The sequence below is a fragment of the Tetrao urogallus genome (genome assembly GCF_951394365.1).
Source record: "Tetrao urogallus genome assembly, chromosome: 4".
Classification (NCBI taxonomy): domain Eukaryota; kingdom Metazoa; phylum Chordata; class Aves; order Galliformes; family Phasianidae; genus Tetrao; species Tetrao urogallus.
Window position 1 is genome coordinate 10,886,250 of NC_136817.1, and position 23,216 is coordinate 10,909,465.

Here is a 23,216-nt window from a genome sequence, read left to right on the forward strand (position 1 = left end):
TTACATTGCTGAAAACAAAACTGCTGTTACATAAAGTAACTGCCTTTGTTGTTGTTTTCTTTTTTCCTCTGAAAGTTGTCAGCTGTGCTTTGGCCCGGGAGCAGAGCAAGTGTAAATGGCACTCCTTGTCCTCCTGTTTGTCCCGTTTAAAGTCATCATGGCAGGTAGAGCGTGCACGTGCTAGAACAGGTGGCATACAGAAATCCTGTTTGACTTGGTCATATGCTAGGTTTTAGGCAGCTCATTCAGTGACATGAAATTTGAAGGGAGAAGTAGTATATTTGATTAGTCGTATACTTAAGCCCTGGTTTGCTAGCAAGCTGAAATGAAAAACAGATGTTTCTAATTCTGAAATTCAAGTGTTACGGTATGTATAATGCAGGTATTTATATGGATGTTTCTGTATGTATAATGCAGGTTATTAGGAAATGCTTAGGAAGGACAGACTGCTCATCTGAGACTGGCAATAACTGCTTTGGCTGTAGAGCTGAATTCTTTGATATTAAAGATGGTACTGGCATTCTGTCTGGGGAGACAGAAAGAAACATTTCTGATTTGCATTGCATGTTCTGGTCAGTTGGTCTGTTCTGTTAGTGAGAGCAAATACTGTGGCACTAATAAATATGTATGTGCAACTAGTGAGACAAAAATCAAGCACAGATACTCTGTTTTGGAAAGGGAACCCCTGTGATGTAGTCCTTTCTGAACCCTTCTCAGATGTGGTCTATTTATTCTGCAGTTCTGCAAGGAAGTGATCTTTGTCTAAGAGCTATTGAAGGTATGGTGTCAAAAAAAAAACCCTCAGCAAAACCCTACAGCAGCCTGTTCCAGCATACTAAAAAGTGGGAAATTTGCACACTGTGACAAGAATATTCTTTCACATGCATTTGACATAGCATAAAAGTATACATTTGTTAAGCTACTAGGGGGTTAATGGCAGTGATATGAGTGATATGAGTGAGTGATGAGTACAGTAAGTACGTGGATTGAGGCGCTTCAGGTTTAATTTCCTTGATTTATTAAAAATGGCATAACTTGAGATTATCTTGTATTGATTTTTAAGTGCAAGGTCATGCTGGATTTCAGTGATATCAAATAAAAAGCAGGATAATAATTTGTGATACTCAGCTTGGTTTTGCACATCAGATACTCAGTGCAGAAGAAAACGAAGGTTCTGGTGAGCTTTGCAAATTTTCTTGCTCTTTCTTTAAGCAGTTACCTAACCTTTAAGATGTGTTTTTGTGTAAATCTGTTTTTCTGTATGGTAAACTTAAATGGATTACTTGACTGTTTCAATAGGCATAGAAACATTTTCTCTCCTTTTTAAGCTGTTCACCTGAGTTGAAGTATCTCAAGAGCTCTTATTTAGAGACCTTGGTCAACTCTTGACCCTGCCTGGGGTTCTGGAGAGTGCTCAGTTAACAGAACATTGGTAGCTTCTTTTTAATTAATGGGCAAAGCAAGCGTCATCTGCAGCTGCGTTTTTCTGCAAAGAATCTGTTCCTCTAAATAGGTTTTAAAATTATGGAGTATTTCCAGTGAAATGAGGCAACTGTTTTCATTATGAAAATAGAAACGTCCTTTGTTGGGCTGCCTGCAAATCAGCTTACTCTCTCCAGAAATTTGGCCATGAACAGGGGAGAGCAAATCATAAATGAGAAGATTCTTTTCTGAAGATCTTTTTCAGTGAGAAAGACCCAGTGCCTTTCTTTCTCTTGCCTGCATATCACATCCACAGGAGGTGCCTTAAGAAAGATATTTGCAGGAATGATACCTAGGCCTGTTGGTTGCTGCGAAGTAACTCCAGGTTCACTGAGGCGGTGTGTAAGCTAGGGAGAGGAATCCCTGATTGTCTTAGTTACTCTGCTGTTCTTATTTAAATATTGGCACGTTTTTGTCCTGATTACATAGGCTGGTTTGTAACCTTTGGTAAATCTGTAGCTTACTTTGGTTCCTGTATACTTGCTTTCTACATTATATGTAATAAACTGAGTGCCCTGGTGAACGACAGTAAGCAGCCTGTCTTAAAATGCTTATCCTTTGTTTCAAGTGGGGAAAAATATCTTTTAAAATATCTTTATTCTAATGTTTCAGAGAAATGTGGCGCAGAAAGGGGAATTAGAGCCAGAGTAGTTGAAGACTGTTCTACGAAGTTCTGCCTGGAGTTGAGCATGCTGTATGGAATTGCCTGCTTTGTGTATCTCTGTATTAAATACTCAAGAGTTATTTTGCTGCATGAGCCGTTATTATTTTTTTTAAGAAACCTTCTATGCTTCTGAAAATAGTGATCACAAAATATTTTGTTCCACTGTCGTGCTGTTTTTTTCCTTCCCGCCCCCTGTTCCCTTTCCATAACAACATAATATGTGAACCCAAGAAGAAACTAATGTTCTACCTCTTAATTGTTTTTTTTTTTTTTTTTTTTTTTTTTGTAATATGTTTGTTGAGCTAGCTGGTCTGCTTCCAAAAGTGCAAGAGTATGTTTATACATCTAGCCTAACAATAGTATCATAACACCAGTTTGTATAACCTGGGCTGGAAATAACAATCTAGATGTTGTGAATCAAAGAGAGTGGTCATTTGTCTGTGCTTTTCTACTGTGTCAGCTCATTTGTATAAAATCACTGAAACTTTTTACAGTTCTCTGGGAGATGTGTCATCACTGTGTGATGTGACAGCTTTCCTAAACGCTTAGAGAAGCTCAGCTATGGCTTCTCCTCGGAGTGGCATCACATGCTGTCATTAGCTCATTCAGAAGGAGTTGAATTTCTATGTCTGGCTCAAGCACATATTTCTGGAGAAAATCACCTACAGTATAATAAACTATAGTAAACTATTATTCTGTTCTTGCAGTATTTGAGTAGAGTTGTGAAGAGGTGGAAAGCATGTGATTAATACTGGTTATGCTTATTTATTACTTAGAGAATCACTAAGGTTGGAAATGACCTCTGAGATCACCTAATCCAGCCGTCCACCTACCACCAGTATTTCCCATTAAACTGTGTCCCTCAGTACCACATCTAAATGTTTCTTGTACACCTCCAGGGATGATGACTCCATCACCTCCCTGGGCAGCGTGTTCCAGTACCTGACCACTTTTTCTGAGAAGAAATTCTACCTAATAACTATCCTGAACCTCTCATGGCGCAGCTTGAGGCCATTCCCTCTAGTCCTATCACTAGTTACACGGGAGAAGAGGCTGGTTCTCACCTCGCTGCATCCTCCTTCCAAGTAGTTGTAGACAGTAGCAAGATCTGTGTTGAGCCTCCTCTTACACAGACTAAGCGATCCCAGTTCCCTCAGCCACTCCCCACAGGACTCATGTTCCACACCCTCACCAGCTTTGTTGCCACTGTCTCAGCACGCTCCGTGCCCTCAGTATCTTTCTTGTGGTGCAGGGCCCAAAACTGAATACAGAACTTGAGGTGCAGCCTCAAGTACAGGGGGATGGTCACCTCCCTGCTGCTGCTGGTAATGCTATTTCTTAAACAAGCCAGGATGTCATTGGCCTTCTTGGCCACCCAAGCACTCTGCTGGCTCATGTTTAGCTGAATATTGACCAACATCCCCAGGTCCTTCTCTTCCACACAGTCTTTCATGCATTCTGCCCCAAGTCTGCAGTGTTGCCTGGGGTTGCTGTGGCACAAGTGTGGGACCCGGGCCTTGGTCCCACTGAACTTCATCCTATTGGCTTCAGCTCACTGATCCAGCCTGTCCGGATTGCACTGTAGGACCTTCCTAACCCCAGGCAGATGAATACTTCCTCCCTAGTTGGTATTGCTTGCAGAGTTACTGAGGGTGCACTCAATCCTCTTGTCTGGGTCGTCATTAAAGACATTAAACAGTAAAGGCCAGCTGGTCGGAATATTTTGCTGAAGGTGCCAAGACTTTCTGTTACTTTCCTTCAGTGACTTTAGTTGATGAAATAATTGTTCTGATTTTAAACTGTTTGGACAGTGTCCATCAGCAGCTGATGTAAGGAGTCCTGGCAGTGTTCAGGCTTTTAATGTGCCATGGGGCCTCATGGTTTAAAGTTTATGGTGAGGGGTGGAAAAAAAAAAGTGGAGCATGTTCTTTGACCTCAAATCAAGCGTCAAGCGATACTTAAACAGACTTGCTTTATCATCCTGTCCTCAATATTATGGTCTTCATAGCATATTAATATAATTTTAAGTTTGCAAAATCTGAGCTGACTTGCCTCATCTGCTGAAGTCTGTCATATTTTGTATGAAAAATTTTAGAATTGAGAATAAGAGTGGCTGCCACTCGAGTATGTCAGCATATTTTCAAAAGTGAGATAGTATTTGTTTGCATATTATTCAGTCTCAGGCCTCCTTACTTATCAGGAAAAATGAATGCTCTGTAATTATGTCTAGTTTTAGTGAAGTGGCACCTGTCTAATGGAGAACTGACTGCAGCAGTGCAATTATGGGACTTTGTAGGTGTCTTATCTTCTCAGTCAGTGACAGTGAAGACATAATCATTCTGCATCAGCAGCTTCTAAAATTATGGCTTGATGTTGGTCTTCACAGTTCTTCTGTCACGATTGAAGTGGTGAATAAGCAGTGGTATCTGTCCCGCTCTGCTGCACCCCACAGACTCCTGGATCCTTGTCATACTACATAGCACACTTGTCACCAGTAGTTCTTGAAAGAAGAAGGCCTTTGGGGGCTTCTTTGAGTGTGGGAAAATGAGCAACATCCTTTGCTTGAAGTTTGGTATGTCTTTACAGTAGTATTTCTTGGATTTATTCAAAGGCAACTGAATGCAGTTATATAAGCTTATGTAAATGATGTGATTTTTTTTTTAAGGGTTGGATTTTATGTAAGGTTTTTCATCTTGTTTTTGATCTCACATCTTCTGCTGTTGCCTCAGGTCACTTCCCATCTTAAGGATTAAATAATGGTCATCTTTATAAAAGAATATGTCTTTGAGAGCCTTCATGGCACAGATACTGGAAAAATAATCAATTTCATAGCAATCAGGCAGTTGCTGTTATTCATAAATAGTTCCAGAATGAAAAGGGTTAAGGTAGGGTTAAGTACCTGCTGGAGGAGGTTATTTTGTCCATTTGAGGTTACCAGCAATTAAAAGTATTTTTGGACTGGTGCATGTGTACCTTGTAATTCTGTTAGATGACAAATAAAATGTAGGAAAACATGTTTTCTTCCCCTTTCCACAGTCACATTGTTCTTAAAGTGCTGGCAGTAGTATGTGCTTCCAGTCAGTAAACAAAGTAGATGTCATTTAGATGTATAGAGAGCTAATTAACTAAGTTCCAGGACACTCTGTTTGAGTTCCTTTGCTGCCTGCAAGTTAAAAATTAAACAATTTTTATAGTAAGTAGAACTCTGAAAAAGTTAAAAACAAAAAAACCCAACCAAACAAAAAACCCAACCAGTTGGATAATGGAGTGCTTGCTTTCAATGTCAAAAAACAAAACTTAAAAATGTGAAGTACTTTACAAGCCAGATGAAGTAAAGGGACACTTTAACACTTGCATGTGCTCAAAATCTAATAAGAAATAAAAACAAGAATCTGAAATCTAATTTCTCATGGTACTGTTGGTGGTGGAATGATTTTTATTTTATGTGTTTTTAATGTTGATCTGCGTTCTGTGATGTGATCGGATACTAACGGAGAAATGAACAGTTTCACTGTACCAAGAGAACAGCAGGCTTATTGTTTGCTTTATCTAGTGCGCAGACAGAGGAGGGGATGAAGTTCGATGAGATCAGTAATTCTGTGCAGTTTTTATTCCCTTAGCAGTTATTCATTGGAAGGACGCTGCTGTTTAAAACGAACTCCACCAAAAACATCCCTTGTAGCATAAATGCTTATATTTTAAAAAGAAAGCAACCCAAATTCTTCTCAGAACTTAAAGGGGAAGATCAGTGATGATATGAAAAATGTTCTTAGTTTTTGGGTATTTTCTGGGTTATTAGGGCGATTTATTATTTTTTTTTTAAATGAGGAGTGTTTTGCTTGCTCTTGTTTATCTTAAGAAATGCCTGCCACAGGAATTACATTTCCAGTGCGTTTTAGTGTTGAAAAGATGCCTTTTGAATTGTATATCATCAGATGATAACAGAGATGATTGTATTCATCTACTGCCCAGTTGCACAAAGTACTTTTTTCTTTTTTTTCATATCGTACTTACATGTCAGATGCCTTTAACTGAGGGAGATGTGAAACACTGGCCATTGGGTAAACTCAGTGCCCTTTCTTAGGTGGTGAGGTGCCCTGAGCTGGTCAGCTGGGAGCTCAGCCCCTCTTGCAGAGCACTACGCAGTCCAGCTGTGGTGGCTCGCCTTTGAATTTAGGGCTGGGAAACAAGTTCCTTCTTCTGTGATAAAAGTACATAAATATATTCTTATTTTCTTGTTTACTCAACATTTGTCATATGATGCAAAACTGTTAGTCAAAATATCCAGAGCCAGGCAGAGAGAGAATTCACAGCAGTTGTCAAGGCAAATGCTTCTTTTTTAGAGAAAACAACAGAAGCTTTCTATCTTTCTGCTTTCTTAGTTTAAGCGTGCAGATTTAATTCAAGGTGAGTCCAGGAAAAAGTGTAACTTCAAATTTCCCCCTTCTAATGCTTTGCTTTTTCTCTGTCAAATACGCGTACCTCCTCCGTATCTTATGAAATGACTTCTTCGTGGATCCTGTGGGTTGACCGTTCATTTTAGGCCATTGTGTAAATGGTAACTACTTAAAAATAGTTGTGGAGCTAACCTTGCTTCCTCTCTGGGTTTATCAGTTGGAAGCATCTTCTTTTTATCCTATGTATAAGCGAAGACCTCTTTGGATTGATGACTTGATCTGTATAATGGAAAATCTAGGCAGGATATCCTTTCTCTGTTATTCCTTGGTGTGATGGCATCAGGTTCTGTCTTAAAATGGGGGAAGGGAAAAGGAGGATCCTCTTTACAGGCCAAGTGGTTTCAAGGGACTCTTAAACTGCAAACTGTCAGAGAGCCTCACATTTACTGTCAGCATTGAACCCTTCGTGCTGTGAGCCGTGATTACAATGTGTAGTTTCTGTGCTGAAAAGCTTTCTCACGTGCAGTACAGACATCTTGTATTTGGAAGTTGTTGTGGATACTGTGCTGAAATACGCCATGTGGAGCTTCTCTGTAGTTATTTTGAACTTGCAGACCTTAATGAAATACTGCATTGACAGGCTGGATCCAGTCTTAGAATGCAGAAAGGCAGTGTCTGAGCTTCCCCTGCCAACGAAAGAGTATTTATAGTGTAATTCCAGTGGGATTGCCTCTAAAACCACGCAGAGCTCAGTGCAGGGTAGAGGTGCAGTGAACGCGTGATCCTGCGTATCCATGGGGTAACTTTCAATTTTTGTCCTCCCTTATTTCCCTCTGCAAGAGACATATTAAAACTGTCTGTGAAGAGAAGTGAATCCCTTAGTACTGGTTCATTCTGCCCTTATCTTGGTGACCTCTGTGTGTTGTGGTACAACGGCGTAGGAGGAACCTGGAGCCTTTGCGTAGGGTGACAAAGGCGGGACAGAAACATGAGTTTAATAGTAAAGCAAAATAGCAATCAAACAGTACTTGGAATTAAACTAATGAAAAAGAAGTACTTCAATTGTCTTTGGACTTTGGAATCTATAACCCTTGAGTTTTCTTGCCAAGATGTTAGTAAAATTTAAAGCATGTGACTTTTATATCGGTAATGAAAATATCTATGGAGTCATTGCATGTGCTTTTACATGAGGAGAAGATAAAGGTCTTTCCTTCTACACCGTGAAGAGCTCTTTGGCTGTTTGACGTTAGGAAGGTCCTTCTCATTAACAGACTGTTTCGTGGCTTTCAATCATGAGACATGTTCACGCTTTTGACCGCAGTATTTAAGTGGGCTGCTAGTTACGTTTCATACTAGAATGTAATATTCTGTGAGAGGCTAAACTTGATATTTATCTGAGCACTTGGATAAGAAATCGGTAGAAAAGGCAGAATGCTGTAAGACTTTTTACTATTGTAAAATGAAGTCAATTCTCTTAATAAGTCATTAGGCAGTGGCCTAATGGCGGACTTCAATGCAGAATCTCACCAGTGTTTTTCCCTAGTTTTAGCCTGGTGCCCTAGGTCTGTGTAGATAGCATGCTTTTTAAGCAATAGTTGGAAAACCAGGCAAGGGAAGGCTTTCAAACCTTAAACCCACCCCTCATGTATTAAATCACTCCAAATGTTACAATTGCTGTTATTTTCAGGCCATTGTGTCTACTTCCTGTTGGTCAAAGGTTACGAGGATAGGGTGGTGTATAGTGAGATGGAAAGCTGACAGGAAAAAGAAAGCTTTGCTTTTTTTGGGGTAGACACCACTACAGAAATGGCCAGGACATTGCTTAAGGTTTCTGAGGACTTGAAGAGGTAAACTAGAGAAAACTGTACTTGTTTATTCTTCTTTTTAATTTCTGTGTATAGAAAATGATTTGGGTTAAATGGGGGCTTCCTTAAAGAGTGCTGTCTTTTTCTGCTTCAAATATGCTTCCCCCCCCCTTTTCTGTGTGGGTTTTTTTTTTGTTTTTTTTTGTTTTTTTTTTTCCCCCCCTAAGAAAGAAGTTTAGCTTTCATTTTGCTTTAGGAGTGGACTTGGGAAACTTTCTGAAGCAGCAGCCTTCTGAAGCTTTACCCATTAGCTCACTTTTATCACTAAAAGAGTTTTATGCCTTGGAGTGCGAGTAGGAGTTATGTGATGTATTCCTGCATTACGTTACACTGTGTAGGCATACCTACAGTGCTCCTAGCTTTTCTTGATATTTGTATCGTTATTCCAGAACCACGTTATTTCTTGGCTGCTAAAGCAGTAGCATGAGTCCTTCAGCTTTGTCAACAGGGCGGTTCGCAGCGAGCTGCTACGAGCAGATGCTGTTGGGGGCTCATTGTGCTGGTGTTCAGGTTCCTCTGGTAGGGCTCTTGTGGTAAGCAGTTGTGGCAAGGAGACTTGAAGGATTTGGTTTCAGAACAAACCTGGCTTCCTCAGGTTTCTCTGGAGTGGGAAGAAAAAAAATAATAATGGGTCGTGGTGGTGAAGTTCATTAAAACTGCTGATGTAAATAATATGTGCTGTTAAGATATAGGAAACAAAAAATATATTTTTACATGTGTTGATGAGATTGGGCAGCATTTTGTAAGCCACTCAGTTGTTATCCCAAATCATTTTAATCCTCAAGTATGCTAGTGTGTTGTTACGTTTGCTATTAGTAAGCAACGTAGCTTTTTAAACATGTCTTAACCCCTTTGTAACTGCTACTGATCTATCTGAACCTAAAATGAAGTATATCGGTTACAGTCTTGGAAAATGTGTTTTCGTTATAAAAGAAACTAAATTTGGTTAGCATAGCGAAAGAAATGTGCATGTAGTTATGTTGTGCAAATTTGGACTGTGCTCGTTTTCTTAAAAGTGAATTTTTTTTCTGGAGTTTTTCAGGTCAGTTGTGAAAAAACTCCACTGAGCATAGTTGCCAAGTGTTCTCAGTGATGGGGGGATGTGTGTATCAGACACAACGCTAACTTTTATTTCACATTCTTATTTTTTTAGCAGCTGTTATTCTGTGTCTACCTACTTAATTTATGCATATCACAGATTTGTTCATTGGTAGTGAAAAAGCTGATAATTTTGCTCTTAAAATAATGCAAACAACACTGAGCATGTTTTTTTTTATTTCTCATCCTTCATTGGAATAAGGAATTCCTTGCAGTGCCTTGCAGTATTTAAACCATAATGTACTGATTCTCCCTATAATGCCTTGGCAGAACAATAGCTTTCCCTTTTCTCTGCATGAAGTGGCTCAAGAAAGTATCATTGCTGGAATTGTGGTTAACTGCTTTGCAGAAGAGGCTGCTGTTTTAGTCCACACATGCTTGACTTGCAGAAACGTCAGCCAGCCTTGCTCTCACAGGGGATGGGTAAGGATAGGCTGTCAACGTGAAGATCACTTAAAATGTAGTTTGGAATTATGGGGTAACTCTGCACTGCCCTAAAATCCATTTTAATTCATCCTTTGTTGAATGTGAATCTGTAGCTCAAATACTTTTTATGAGGGGAATACAAAATACTATATAATCATTTTGTCAGAGGGAACATGCAAGATGCCTGACCTTGTCATGTGTGGAAATCTATGCAGTAGGAGCATGCCGCCTGAGTGAACCAAGCGTGAGACATGTAGGTTTGTTGCAACTTCTATGTCCTCCAAAGGATCCAAAATGGAGCCTGCCATTGTGTTTTCACACAGTTCTAATATTTTATTTTTTCTCTTGCTTATAAGGCTTTCATGAATGATGAAAGTAGATATTTACAGCAGCAAGAAAAAAAAAATCTGCACAAGATGTGTACAAAATAACTAAAAAAAAAAAAAAACGAAAACAAAACCCTGGACTTGTGAACTGGAGGAATGGTGTGTTTTTTGTGCCTAGGTACAAGCACCATTTTGGAATGACTATTCTGCTAGGAGTAAGAAGTGAGCGGACACAAATAGTGGTGTATTTCATCCTCTGCCATTAGTGGGAAAGTAGCTGTTAATATCAGTGCAGTGTAGGCTTGATCTTTCAGCTTCAGATTAATTGCATCTTAACAAGACTTATTTTTCAGTTTTACATTTCTGTGCATTGCTGTCGTGCTGTATTTGTCAAGATGTGCACTCCTGTGCTCAGGACAGTGGAATTCAAGGCGCAGCTGTCATCTTGCCCAGGTTGTCTTGTGCAGGACATCTGGTCAGCACTGCAGTAATCCTTGTAATAGGAAATGCACAGTCATTACAAATAAGAGAACCTGTCCTGAACATTTTAGTTTCTTAAATTAAGATTTGTGGGGGAGAGAATGTAGCTTTTAATGACGAGCCGATGAAGGAACTGAAGCAGAAATAAAAAGCACGCACTGCCTTTGACTGATGAATACACAAAACCACTATTTTTTAAATGAATCCATCTGATGCGAAGGCAAATTGTAATTGGTTGAGTGATTGTAAGTAGTATCACAGAAGGTGATCTTCAGGAGGAATCTGAAGGCAGGAGGAGATGTTCCCCTATTGATTCTTGGAGTCTTCAGAGGAGAGTCGGGAGAGGAGGGAGAATGTGTTCAATCTGTTATCAGTGGTAAAGCATAAAGAGATGACTTGCAAATTTAGGGAGGCATTCACTCCTCTTAATAAGAAGAAGCTTAGAAAGACGTTGAGGGACTCAAAACTGCAATGAAGCAAGTTGGTAATGGAGAACTTCACAACAGAGATGTGGTCAGAAAAGACGGTCCTGGTAGCATTACATTCAGTCTATTAAAGGGATATGGGGAAGAACAGAGAGGAAGTTGATCAGAATGTACTTGAGATAGGGAGGAAAAGATGAAATCTGGGAGACGTTCTGAGAGCAAGAGCAACAAGCCATAGGTGCCATGTGTGGGTGAGGGACCTGCAACAAATATTCTTGTGCAATGGTGTTACGCTTTCATTGTTGACAAAACAGTGAGAGAAGGCTGAGCTTACTAATGTCACAGGCAGCATGCTGCTAGGGAGCTACGTGCTAGCCATGCAGGGTGGGTGGTGTGAAGCAGAATAGAATTGAAAGGGTAAATTGAGGATTCAAAATCACTGGGTAGCTCTGGCTGCCCGGGTGGGTAAGATGATTTAGAAACCTAGAAGGTCACTGGTCCTAGCATGAAGATGTGGTCCTGTAGAACCAGGAGGTTCTACAGGAGGTCTGCACTAGTGCATTAGCTTAGTGAGTTAGTTCTGCTTTGGTAAAGATGCTATGATAGTTCTCTGATGTGCAGGAGTATTGCAGATAAACTAATGCTTGCCATCACAACAGTTCTGACATACTGTGGAGAAGTAGCTAAGTACTGAAATGACTGCTGCTGCTGATCATGAGAAGATGAGCGTAACAGTGGATGACGACACAAGCTGTACAGTTAAACTGGGGATGAGCAAGAATCTTTAAAAAAACAAAAAAACAAAAAACTGTGAAAACCTCCATGCAAAATGTGGAAGGATTATGAAAATATTCAATTAGATTAAGACGTACCAAACAGCAGAGTGCAAAAATGGTCTGACTTGTCTTTTGTCCTGTTTTTGATGCTTTAATTAGCTGTGTAATGCTGGGAGACTATTTAGTTCACATGCTGAAACATCAGTTATGAAAGAGTCTTCGCAGCGAATCTGTGTGCAAGTATTGTTCTGCTGCATTTGCAGTGTTTTCTTCTGTTTATTTAACAAGCTAAAGTTAGAATCGACAGCACAAGACTAGAAAATGGTGACAATAGTTGGAAAACAGGAAATTTTGGCCTTGTGTGTATTCGGAACAGATGATCAGGATGATGGCCAGGAGAGTGGAAACTTCCACTGAGACTGTTTTTTCCTTATTTTGCTCAGTGAGAAAAGATGGTGTTTCCTGGAAAACAAGTCTTAAGTATTTAAAGAAAGTCATAATATATCCAGTGTTTTCCTCATTTCACGTTTGTTTGTTTTGCAGCTATCTGTTTACACACTTCAGTGCAGTCGTACTGGAAGTACAACAGTTGGACTGTTATGAAATTTAGGAAGTGAAGTTTCTGTTCTTAGAATTAAGATACCAAACATGCCCTATTTTGTTCTGAGTTTATTAATTTTGTCTTATTTTTTTAAAGGCACCAGTTTTTCAGGAAGCACGTGTCGGCTGCCGGTAGGTGTTACAACAGTGATTTTCAGAGGCGACTGTTAATTCTGAATTTTTGGTACGGCCTTCTATAAAAGTTTTCTTCTTCACTTCCGTGAAAGTGCTTTCTGAAAAACACCCATGTATTTCTACATTTCCACGTGGAAATATAGAAGTAATGATTTCTCAGGGAAAACTTCAGCCAGAATTTTGCAATTTGACCGTTCAGGAGTTCTGCAAGCCCTAAGAGTGGCTTGTGGAAAAAGTTGTTGTGCTTGAGGTGACGTTGTTAACCATGACCTCTTGGAGCTGCTTCCCAGCAGTCTTCCCAGGTATGTGCCTCGTGGTAATGAAGCTCCCTGCTGACAGATGCCACTGCCCTGTGCCCAACACAAACAGTACTTAAAAGAAATATCATTTGAATACTTGGGTATTTCGCTTGGGCTTCTGAAACGATGCAGAGTGTAGCTCTACTGTATGAATCAGTGGAGTGGCATTAGAGGTGTGCTTGGCTCAACATACGGGAACAAGAAATGGGAAGGTAAAGAGGGCACAAATACTCAGCTTCTTCTGTTTGCTGTCTTTTTTCCTGTTTGTCTAAGATGTGCAGCTATTTCCCTGTTCCTTTTGCTCTGGGAAAAAAAGTAAAGAGAGATGGATGAATTACATGGAAAAGCATAAAGAAAATAAAATGTTGGTGCTGGCAAATGACTCATAAAACCTCAGAAGTAAGCTCAGCACTAAAACAAATGTCCAAGAGAGAATTACAAAGTGACCTTGGGCTGTCTTCCTTACTTCTCTCTGCTTCGCACCCTGCTTGTTTTCTGTTTACTTTAGAAGTTCTTTTGGATCAAGGAAATGTTTAACCTATGTTTGTAAAACATCAAGTGTTCTTTTGGATCCTCCCTGTGCCCCTGGGTGAGTCTCTTCTTCCAAACCGTAGATTAATGCTCTGGAAAAGAAAGATGACAAAAACTGCCCTTGTAACATACTTTTTGGAGTGCCTGAACACAAGCGGCTATGCTTGAAAGATGAGAAGGAAGGTCAGAGATACGTAATATTATTCACGTTTCTGCTGGTCAGCCACAGGGAAAATACTTACGGGTGATGTTACTGGAGAGGGATGTCAGTGATATCTTCTTTGGGCTGGCTTGCTAGTGCTTGCTACTTTTGCAGGATTTTGAGAATGGAAAAACAGGTGGTCATTGTACTAGTAGTGGAAAAACAACTTAAATGACGTGAGGATTATGGGTAATAATACTTGGTAAACCCAGTGAGGACAATTGGCCAGTTTGTTAGTAAGTGCAGTTGCTTAAATGCATGAGAACAAATGCTGCAAAACGAGCTGTCCAGAACAAATATCCTTTGACATATTTCACAAGTTTTAATCCTTTAAAAAATTTCATCTAACTGTTTGAGCAGCAGCTTGAGGGTATCCAAGTGGAACACAAAACACTTTTTAACATAAAAAGGTAAATTATCCATTTCCTCTTGCCCCTTCCTCCTTACTTTCCTTGACCATTTAGACATGCCTACATGTTTCCACTAGAACCTGAAACAAAATGAGGTACCTTTCTAATAGACGTTGCAAGAAAAGAAATAAATCCTAAAGTAAGTAGGTTTATAGGGGATAGAGCTGCAGGCTATGGTGCTGTTGACGTATTCAGCAGCTAGAGCTACGGTAAGGAGACTGTACTCTAAATTCTCTGTATTGCATACGGTCTTAGCTACAAGCTTTCAATTATTATCTGTTTTATTTTTACCTGCTCATAATGCTATTTGAAAAATAATGAATTCCACTTACTTTCATCATTTGAGGCTCTGTGAGTGAGCAGTTTGTCATGTTTTAGTCTACTTGAAAAACAAGCAAGCAAACTTGTTCCTGTAGTTATGATAGTCTCATGATATGATGGTCTCATGATATAAACAGGACAGTGTTTGGCAGGAATGGTCACATCCTATGGTAGACCAGCTGATGCGCTGTGCAGCTCTGGGAGGAAACAAGCTGAGAGTCACAGAAGTCATTTCTTAGTCAGAAGCAAAAGCAGCAAGTCTTGCTTGGGAATAGAGAGCTTTAGAAGCCTGCATAGGCTTTTGGTGAGCTTTATTCCTGTGACTTTGGTCGTATCACACTTTGAAAAGCAACAGATTTACTTCTGTGTTAGTATTAAATCTGCACGTAGTGTCGTGTAACTAGTTAGTGTAAGTGCATTTGTTAATAGCAGTGTTTTAGTATGACTTTTGTGTGTGTGTCTTTAATTAAAAAATAAAAATAATACAGCCTTCTTTCCTCTATCAGATGCTGTTTTTCTGTGCTAAAGTCAACAGGATTAGGTTAGAAAAGTAGAAAACAAAACAAAAACACAAAACTCAGTAGGTTATGGGATGATTTTTTGTCCTAATACCAATATTGTTTATTCTTGAAAAAATATTTGAGCTGATAATGTATGATTGATAATCCTAAGTGACATGACAGAGCATTAGTAATCACAACATTCATTTGACTTAAACCAGTGGAGCTTCTTGTGTGTGTGCATGATTAAGAGAAAGAGCTGTGTGGATTGGAAAGTGCGCGGTAAAATGAGATGCAGAAGCTTCATACAGGGATGCCTGAAGGGGTTAAAAAGAGAGAAGGGAAAAGATGATTTGCATAAGTACGTATTTGCACATGTGCGTGCTGTTTTTTGAAGATTTCTTTTTGGAAAGCAGCTATTAAAGAAGCTCTCTTTATTGCGCATGTAGCACGGGATTTGGTACTTCAGTGAGGCAGTATACAGCCCTCGTTACAACAGCAAATACTGAAATGTTAAAAATAGATCAAGCTTTAAGAATCCCAGATATTTTCGAATAACAAAGAGTAATTTATGTGGGCTCATTTTGCACTTTGACAAAATATAGAGGCGCTTTTGTGCTATGATTAGCAAGGGTGCTGATGTCAGTTCTCTTGTCTAGCTTTTAGCTTTATTCTGCTGCTAAATTGTGCTTTGTACTGTAATCCAGAGAACCTTTGTATCTGCCTTATTAGTGTGTAGTTTATGGAATTGCTTTTGTTTTTGAATATAATCTGTGCCAGTTCCAGTGAGTGTGACTCATTGTATGACTGAGATAAACATTCACATATGTACTATGTGAAAACTCTTCCAAAATAGTAGCAGGTGCTGCTAGGCTGAATTCTGTTATAAGTATTAAATAGTTGCTGTTTTGTAGCCAGAAGGGCTAAAACCAAATTCTGTTTAGCTGGTTGATTTTCTGAATTTGAGTGCTTTTTACTCTTTAATGCTCCACAGTGATTGGTGGGATTGACCAGACAAATTTTTCTCTCGTTAACACAGTATTGGAATTGAACTTCAGTGAAGTATGCTTGGTTGGTACCAAGTTCATTTTTGGTCACAAATGACAAGACGAATCAACCTTACTTCTCAGTAGCTTTTTCCCCCTCTAATCTTCTCATTTAGACACTGAAAATGTCATCTGGGCAAACTGAAGGCTGAGGTTTAAGAGAAATGTTGTTTCTGAATTAAGAATTTTGCAGTCCATTCTTAACTGTCTGTGGTCAGCCTCGTCTGAAGAGAATCCTCTGTTACTGGAGTTTCCTGTTATTACGGAGTCGAAGTTGTCATTTGATTTGGAAATAGGAAACAAAAGCACATTTTGATGGTATTCTTGGGTCTCTATTACATTGTGCTTAGCAGCTGTGCTACCTGAAGATGCTTCTACTTGCAGTCTAAGTTCACATGCTTCATCTGTTCCGTTTGCCACCTCTGCATTTTTCTGTTCACCCAATGATCTCGTTGGGGCTGCAGAAATCACTGCTTGAGGCGTTGGCTTGATCCACACAGTTCCTCATTTAAAGGCAGCTTCAAAACTATGCTGCTTATTTTATCGAGTATAAAAGTTGTCTAAGATCAAATAAACTTCAAGCAGCTTAATAGGTGGGGAGTGAATCTCAAGCCCTAATTAAGCTGTCTGGTGTTCTTCTCTTTCTCCCATTTTCTATATTACTTTTTCATAACATATTCCTGAGCTTGCTACCCAGAATAGCACGTACGTATCACAGTAACTGGTTTGTGTGGCTCCAGCGCAAAGCTGGTGGCACTGGTTTGCAGCTGGAATTTGATGGCACCGCTCTGACCGTCCCTCATGTCTTCCTCCATGAGCTTGCTCAAAGCTTACGCCTTCAGAAAAATGAAACCCTCTTCCCTGAGAAAACCCATTTGAATCTTTTCTTAATATATTGTCAGAAACTTCTGTTTTTTAAGCTACATCAGTGTGTAAAGGATATCATGTCTTGAAGTCCTCTGCTGATACTGTTACTTTCATTTGGCCTTCGGTTCTGTCTGTAATCTGGGTGAGCTGATACCTATTTTTTGGCCGGAGGGGGGTTCTAACATCAGGTTTTGTCCTAACAGGATTTGCTTGTTCACTTTTCAAGTGAGAATGCAACACAGTTTTTTCCAATGGGCAGTTAGCAGTATGTCTGGTTTCTTTTACTGCGTGTTCCCATGTGTATCTAAAGGGAGATGGCTGGCAGGGAGAGGGAGGGGATTGTCCCCTTCTGCTGTGTCCTTGTGAAGCCCCATCTGGAATACTGCATCCAGGCCTGCAGCCTCTCACACAAAAAAAAGTTACGGAGCTGTAGGTGGGGGTCAAAGGAGGACCTCAAAGATGATCAGTGGGCTGGAGCACATCTCCTGCGAAGAAAGGTTGAAGGAGCTGGGCTTGTTCAGCCTGGAGAAGAGAGGGCTGCAGGGAGACCTCATTGTGGCTTTCCAGTACTTGAAGGAAGGATATAAACGGACAGAAATTTCACGCAGGCAGACAGTGGTAGGACAGGGGAGTGTGGTTCTAAACTAAAGGAGGAGAGATTGAGGTTAGATATTTGGGGTAAATTTCATTTGGGAGGCAGGCAGTGGCACAGGCTGCCTGGAGAAAGCTGTGGGTGCCCCATTCTTGGATGCACTCAAGGCCAGGATGAGTGGGGCTGGGGGCAGCCCTGCCCACAGCTATGGGGGTGGAACTGGGTGGTCTTTTAAGCTCCCTTCTGACCCAAGCCATTTTCTGAGAGACTTTCTACGATTATCCTGGCATTTGGAGTTTATAGCAGAGGATGCGATGCTGTTGGTAGAGCTGAGAAAACCAGAGTGCAGCACTGAGCAGGACAATAAGAATGCTTGTGGTGACGTGACGACAGATAAACGTGAACTTTTCTCTTTCGGTTTGCATTAGTGTCTTTGCAGTGATGGAGCGTATTTAATTGATGAGAAAGAGAGGCCCACAGCAATGAAAGGTAGTTGAGGGTTGACTTGAAGATGAGGCGTTTTAGTTGTGTTTTTCTCTCTGTCCCAGTTCTTCAGATTTGCAGCATCCTGGAGGTTGATACAACATATGCAGTGATTGTGAAGTTTTTTCTTCTGTGGATGTACCTCATACAGGGACTTTTTATGTGGTATAAGGCTAGACCATTGGGTCATTCTTGTACTTTCCCACATCTTTGATGTTTTCTGAAATAATAGCGTAGGTCTTGCTCTTTTAAAAGTTCTGCTGTAAAACACTGCAAACTTCTGAGTGCAAAGATTGCCTAACGTCAAGGGAAGTATGCAGTGTGAACGCTGTATTCTTTAACTGCAGGTTGCTATTGTGGAGTATCAATTAAAAAAAAAAACATAATCAGAGCTGGAATAAACCAGCTTGAAACAAGAAGTTATGATCTTATTTCTAAATATCTACACTTAGACCCGTTTCATTTTCTTATGCCTGTGGCAGTTACTTTCAGAAGATTTTGGGGCTTTTTTTCCTCTTCTTGCCTCCTTATTTTCTTTACTGGATTCATCCTTCATTATTTTTGAATAGTAGCTTAATTATATGATCTGCTTTTAAAAGCAAAACTAAAATGCAAAAGAAGTAAAGGTTAAAATATGGATTCAGTGTGTCTCTAGTCTGCTGTTCTAACAATAAGTAAATGGACTGCATTAAATTCCGCCAACTTAAGTGTCGTCTCTTCAAATTGTGATTGAACTAATTATTACTGAGTTCAGCTCGACCTGAAACAACGTATAGAAGGTTTTGAAGTATTATTTCCTACTTCTAATTTTTCTCTTTTTCTTTTATGAATTTTCAGGCATGGAAGAGGAGATGGTTTGTGCTTCGGAGTGGCCGTTTAACAGGAGATCCAGATGTACTGGAATACTACAAAAATGACCATGCCAAGAAGCCTATCCGTATTATTGACTTAAACTTGTGTCAGCAAGTGGATGCTGGATTAACATTCAACAAAAAAGAGTTTGAAAACAGCTATATTTTTGACATCAACACTATAGACAGAGTTTTCTATTTGGTGGCAGACAGCGAGGAGGAGATGAATAAGTGGGTTCGATGCATCTGTGATATCTGTGGGTTCAACCCTACAGATGAGGGTAAGTTTGTTTTTTTCCCTCAGAAAGTGTCATGCCTACATGCATAGAACATTTTGAAGATCGGATGACTAGTGTTAACATTCACATGTTTTAAAACTCACGTGCACTGACTGTGAAAGTTCTTTCTTGCTGTGAAAGAATGTGAGCAGAACAGAGCGAAGTATTCAGAACTCATTACAAATTAAACATGTCATAGAAAAAAGGATGTTTCTTTTCTGTTTTGCATGATGTTAGGTCTTGAGAAATCTTCGAGTAAAATCATGCAGGACAAAGATTGTCACGAAAGGAAATCCGTGTGGTGTAGAACGCATGGCTCTGTGATCAGGAATGAGTGCAAAATGTCAGGATTCTAATACTGCTGTGCCTCCATCTGCTTTGCAACTTGGAAAAAAAATATGCTCCCTTTACTGGCTGAAACAAACAATAACTTGTAGTTCTCCACTATCCAGCTCAAATCCTACCAAAGCAGTCATTGTGTGGGACCAGCGTTGTGGAAAGAAGGTGGCGTTAAATGCCGACAAATACATTATTGCCATTACTTGTCCTGAAACTGTCCTTATTTATTATTATTCCTTCTGAAGGGTAGAGGGTGGCATGACTTTCTGTAGTTATGTGCATATTCCCAGGAAAGATTAAATAGGAGCAGTTAAGTATTGTGAATTAAGCATATCAGAGAGAAAAGACTGCAGTTGAATCCCTCATTTTTTTCTTCTGGGTTATGCATTGAGGGAGGGGAAGGAGATCACCCACAGCACATATCTCTTAAGTGATTGCCACATGATTCAGTATTCAATCTGATAGACGTGTACAAATGAGAGAAAGGTAGACAGGTGGTTGTTTTTTCATGGATAACAAACTAGTGGCCCAGTGCAGCCACGAATAGGAAACACCTAGAAATTATTGTTTCTGGGGACAAGCTAAGAGTCTGGATGTAAAGAGAGCACACACTTACTTGACTGCAGAAAAGAGCACATGAAATGGAAAAGTAGGCACCTCAAAACCGTGAGGCCTTTACTTTCTGAGAGATGGTTTTTGTTAATCCATTACTTTCTTTTGATATATCTCAACTGAAGATTAATTCCACTATGAATGCAAGGAGACCTAACTATGCCCTGTTCGGATCAAAATAGTTTTTAATTCGGTCAGTTTAATCAGTAATTCTTCCCTATTACTCTTGAATTGCATGTTTAATCTTCAGCTTTTAAGCATTTGCTGAATTATCCCAGCCCTATCACTTTATGTAGTTGGAAGTTGATGGTACTATCTGTTTTATGGGTGTAGTTAAGTCTTGCAATTCATAGAGGAAGAATTAAAAAAGAAACACGGGCAAATCAGTTGCTGAATGTTTGTATTTCAAAGTTCCTATTTTGTAAGATATATCTACCTGCTAACGGAAGAAAACAAATCCTAAGTGTACTGAAGAGCTGCAAGGTTATACTTCTTTTTGGAGAGTAAGTAGATAAATTTGTGTTCTTTAGGCACTTTTACAAGTTGTAGAGTCTTCAGCTTTCTGATGGTATCAAATCGTGTTATGTAACAGTTCTTTTGAGGTAGGGCTTACGGTGATTAGGTAGTCTTTAAACTTACAGTGAGCCTGAAACATCAAGGAAATATATCTTTAAGTAACGTAGACAATTCTATTTAAAAAAAAAATAAAAAAATAGGGGTGCTTTTTACTCTTTCTTCAGCAAATGTTTTTTTGTTTTGTTTTCAGTGTTTCGTTTTCTGTATTGCCTTTTTCTAAGGGGAGCTACGTGTGAGCATGAGTCTGAATTGCTTTATCATCAAGCTTCTTATTGCATTCTTAGCATTCATGTTTTCTGGGTAAGGTCATAATATAATAGGTAATGGCTTAGTCATGTAGAGGTTGAGATGTAACTATAAGCGAGAATGTGTTGCCTGTCGCTTGTGTCACTAGACTTCCAAGCATACATTCTGGGATGGATATTAGAAATGGCAGTTCTCCTCTGCTTGGCACTGTTGAGACCTCAACTGAATGACTGTGGTCTGATCTTCTTGGAGGATGAGGATAAACGTTTCAAGAGCAGTGGAAATAATGGAAATGGGTTTTTAAGTGATCAAGGGGTAGAATAGTTGAAGAATTGATTCTTTACAGGACGAAATGAATCAGGGAGGAGTATTGAAGGGTATGGGTCAGTTGTTATCTAAGGTAACTTGTTCTATTTTCAGTGAGAAATGTAATGGTAAGGAAAACTTTCTAAGGGTATGTAAACATAGGTTCTGAGACAAGGTGCTGAAAGCCCTTCACTACGATTCAGTAGATGTCTGTGGTGAATGTTTTATATGTAATCCAGCTCCATGTTTTTGTAATGTAATGAATTACACCCTTAGCAAAGTGGGAGAAGGGAAAATGATCTTACTAGATGCAAACATCTTAGTTACACGTGGTCATTTGATGAACATAACAATGACCAGGTGAAACAGGATGGGATCATTGAAGAAAAGAAAATTAAAAAAAAGAAAAAGAAAAGATAGTGAGATTGACAATAAACTTGAATGCAGTACAGAAAATTTCAGTCGTCATACAGATTGTAGTTTTAAAAGAAACAAATAAAGAACTGCAGTTTTTTCACATACAATGCTTTCTAAGTTTGTAAGATTCCTGTTCAGGGAATTGCCGTCTCATACATGCTTCTCATGCTTTCTTTGTTTTGAACAGTATAATTGCCAAGCAACCAGTTTCTTTTTTTTTTTTTTAAATCGTGATCTGATAATACATGCACAGTAATAGATTGCTTGATGATAGCATGGATGTAAGAGCAATGACTGGCAGGATGAATTTAACTCTACGTTTCTACCTAATTCAGCTCCTGTTTTCACCAGTAAGAAATAAGGCTGCGCAGCCAAGCATCGTTGCTACCATGCTGTTCTGAAGATATCTGTATCAGATCAGGATAGCTCTGTGCTTCCTGTAGCACAAGTACAAAACAGAAAATAGGTCTTGCCATTAAGAACTTAGCTTGTCTGGTAGGAGACCTCAACGTAGAAGCAGGGGAGTAGGAAGAAGTAAAAGCAAACAAAGCAGTTTTTATCACAGTGACAGGTAAGTTACCTTAGTCCTTCAGTTGTTGGGCTGTTGTTGAACACAGGGACTATTGAGAAGAAATTCTCATGGGTGTTTGGTAAATCAAGTTGGATATTAGGGGTGTTCAGGGCAGCTATCCTGCATGAAGGGTTAGCCTGTAAGGCAGTTTTTTTGTTTCTTACCAAGTGGATGATAGAGGCTGGCGAATCAAAATAGCCAAATCAGTAACATGATGATAATTGAGAACTCTGGTCATGAAAATTTTCAAAAGTGAGACATAGATGAAGATTCTGGAGGAATATAAAAATTCTGAGGATAATAAACTCAAAACAAGCCTTTTTGATGGATGTGGGTGAGGCAAGAACAGAACAGTGGAATGGAAATAGGTTTCTCTTTGTTAGACGTGCAGTGGAAGCACTCTGAATGAGCATTGGTTTGTTTTAATGGGTGTGATAATAGGATGTACTGTGCAGTAGAGATGATGTACGTGATGATAACCTGTGATTTTTGACACTTCTTGGATATGACTAACTTGAGAGATAGCCAGACCTGCTCAGAGATGACGCGCCAGGAACATGAGAGACTGGGGACCCTGAATGGAGTAAAAAAAAGAAAAACCATGAAAGGACCGAGTTAAACATAAAGGAGAGGAATCCTCTGATAGGGTTTGTGAGCTAGTTATCTTAAAAGTGAAGCAGTAGGTTTGGAGGGAGTCGTGGCCCAAGAACATATCATGTGTAGGGTTTTTTGGATATTTACTTTGAGGAAGTATCAGTGAGATGTAGACCTGTGATTTCTTGGTGAGTGTGCAATTGCTGAGAGAAAAGTCAGAATAGGCTGTGAAGGGAGTTGTCACAGTTGCCAGAAGTCATCTGGAGAAAATAGAGTGGTGTAGTAAAATTAGAAGTGGTTTCAGAGAAGGACCTGAAATTTGGCATTGCAGATGTGGTAGAGGTTGCTGCTGGCTAAAGAACTGATGAGAGGTTCACTAAGCTGTGATACTCGTTCTCCATTATGGAAAGGAGAAAGGGAATACATCAGAGGACACTGAGTTGTCTTCAATTCCAGATAATATGGCTAAGAGAAGACACAGCATAAAATCTGCAGCGGTAC

General features: G+C 39.6%; 1 protein-coding gene across 2 annotated transcripts in view; it reads left to right on the top strand.

The window, feature by feature from the left end:
- Positions 1-23,216, top strand: part of GAB1 (GRB2 associated binding protein 1) — a gene marked incomplete at both ends in the record, with an annotated part of 95,153 nt that overhangs the window by 38,417 nt on the left and 33,520 nt on the right. For both annotated transcript variants that reach the window (XM_079534387.1, XM_079534388.1), the window contains one exon: positions 18,763-19,057. In XM_079534387.1, coding sequence (XP_079390513.1) covers positions 18,763-19,057 — 295 coding nt within the window. The remainder of the gene's footprint in view (positions 1-18,762; positions 19,058-23,216) is intronic.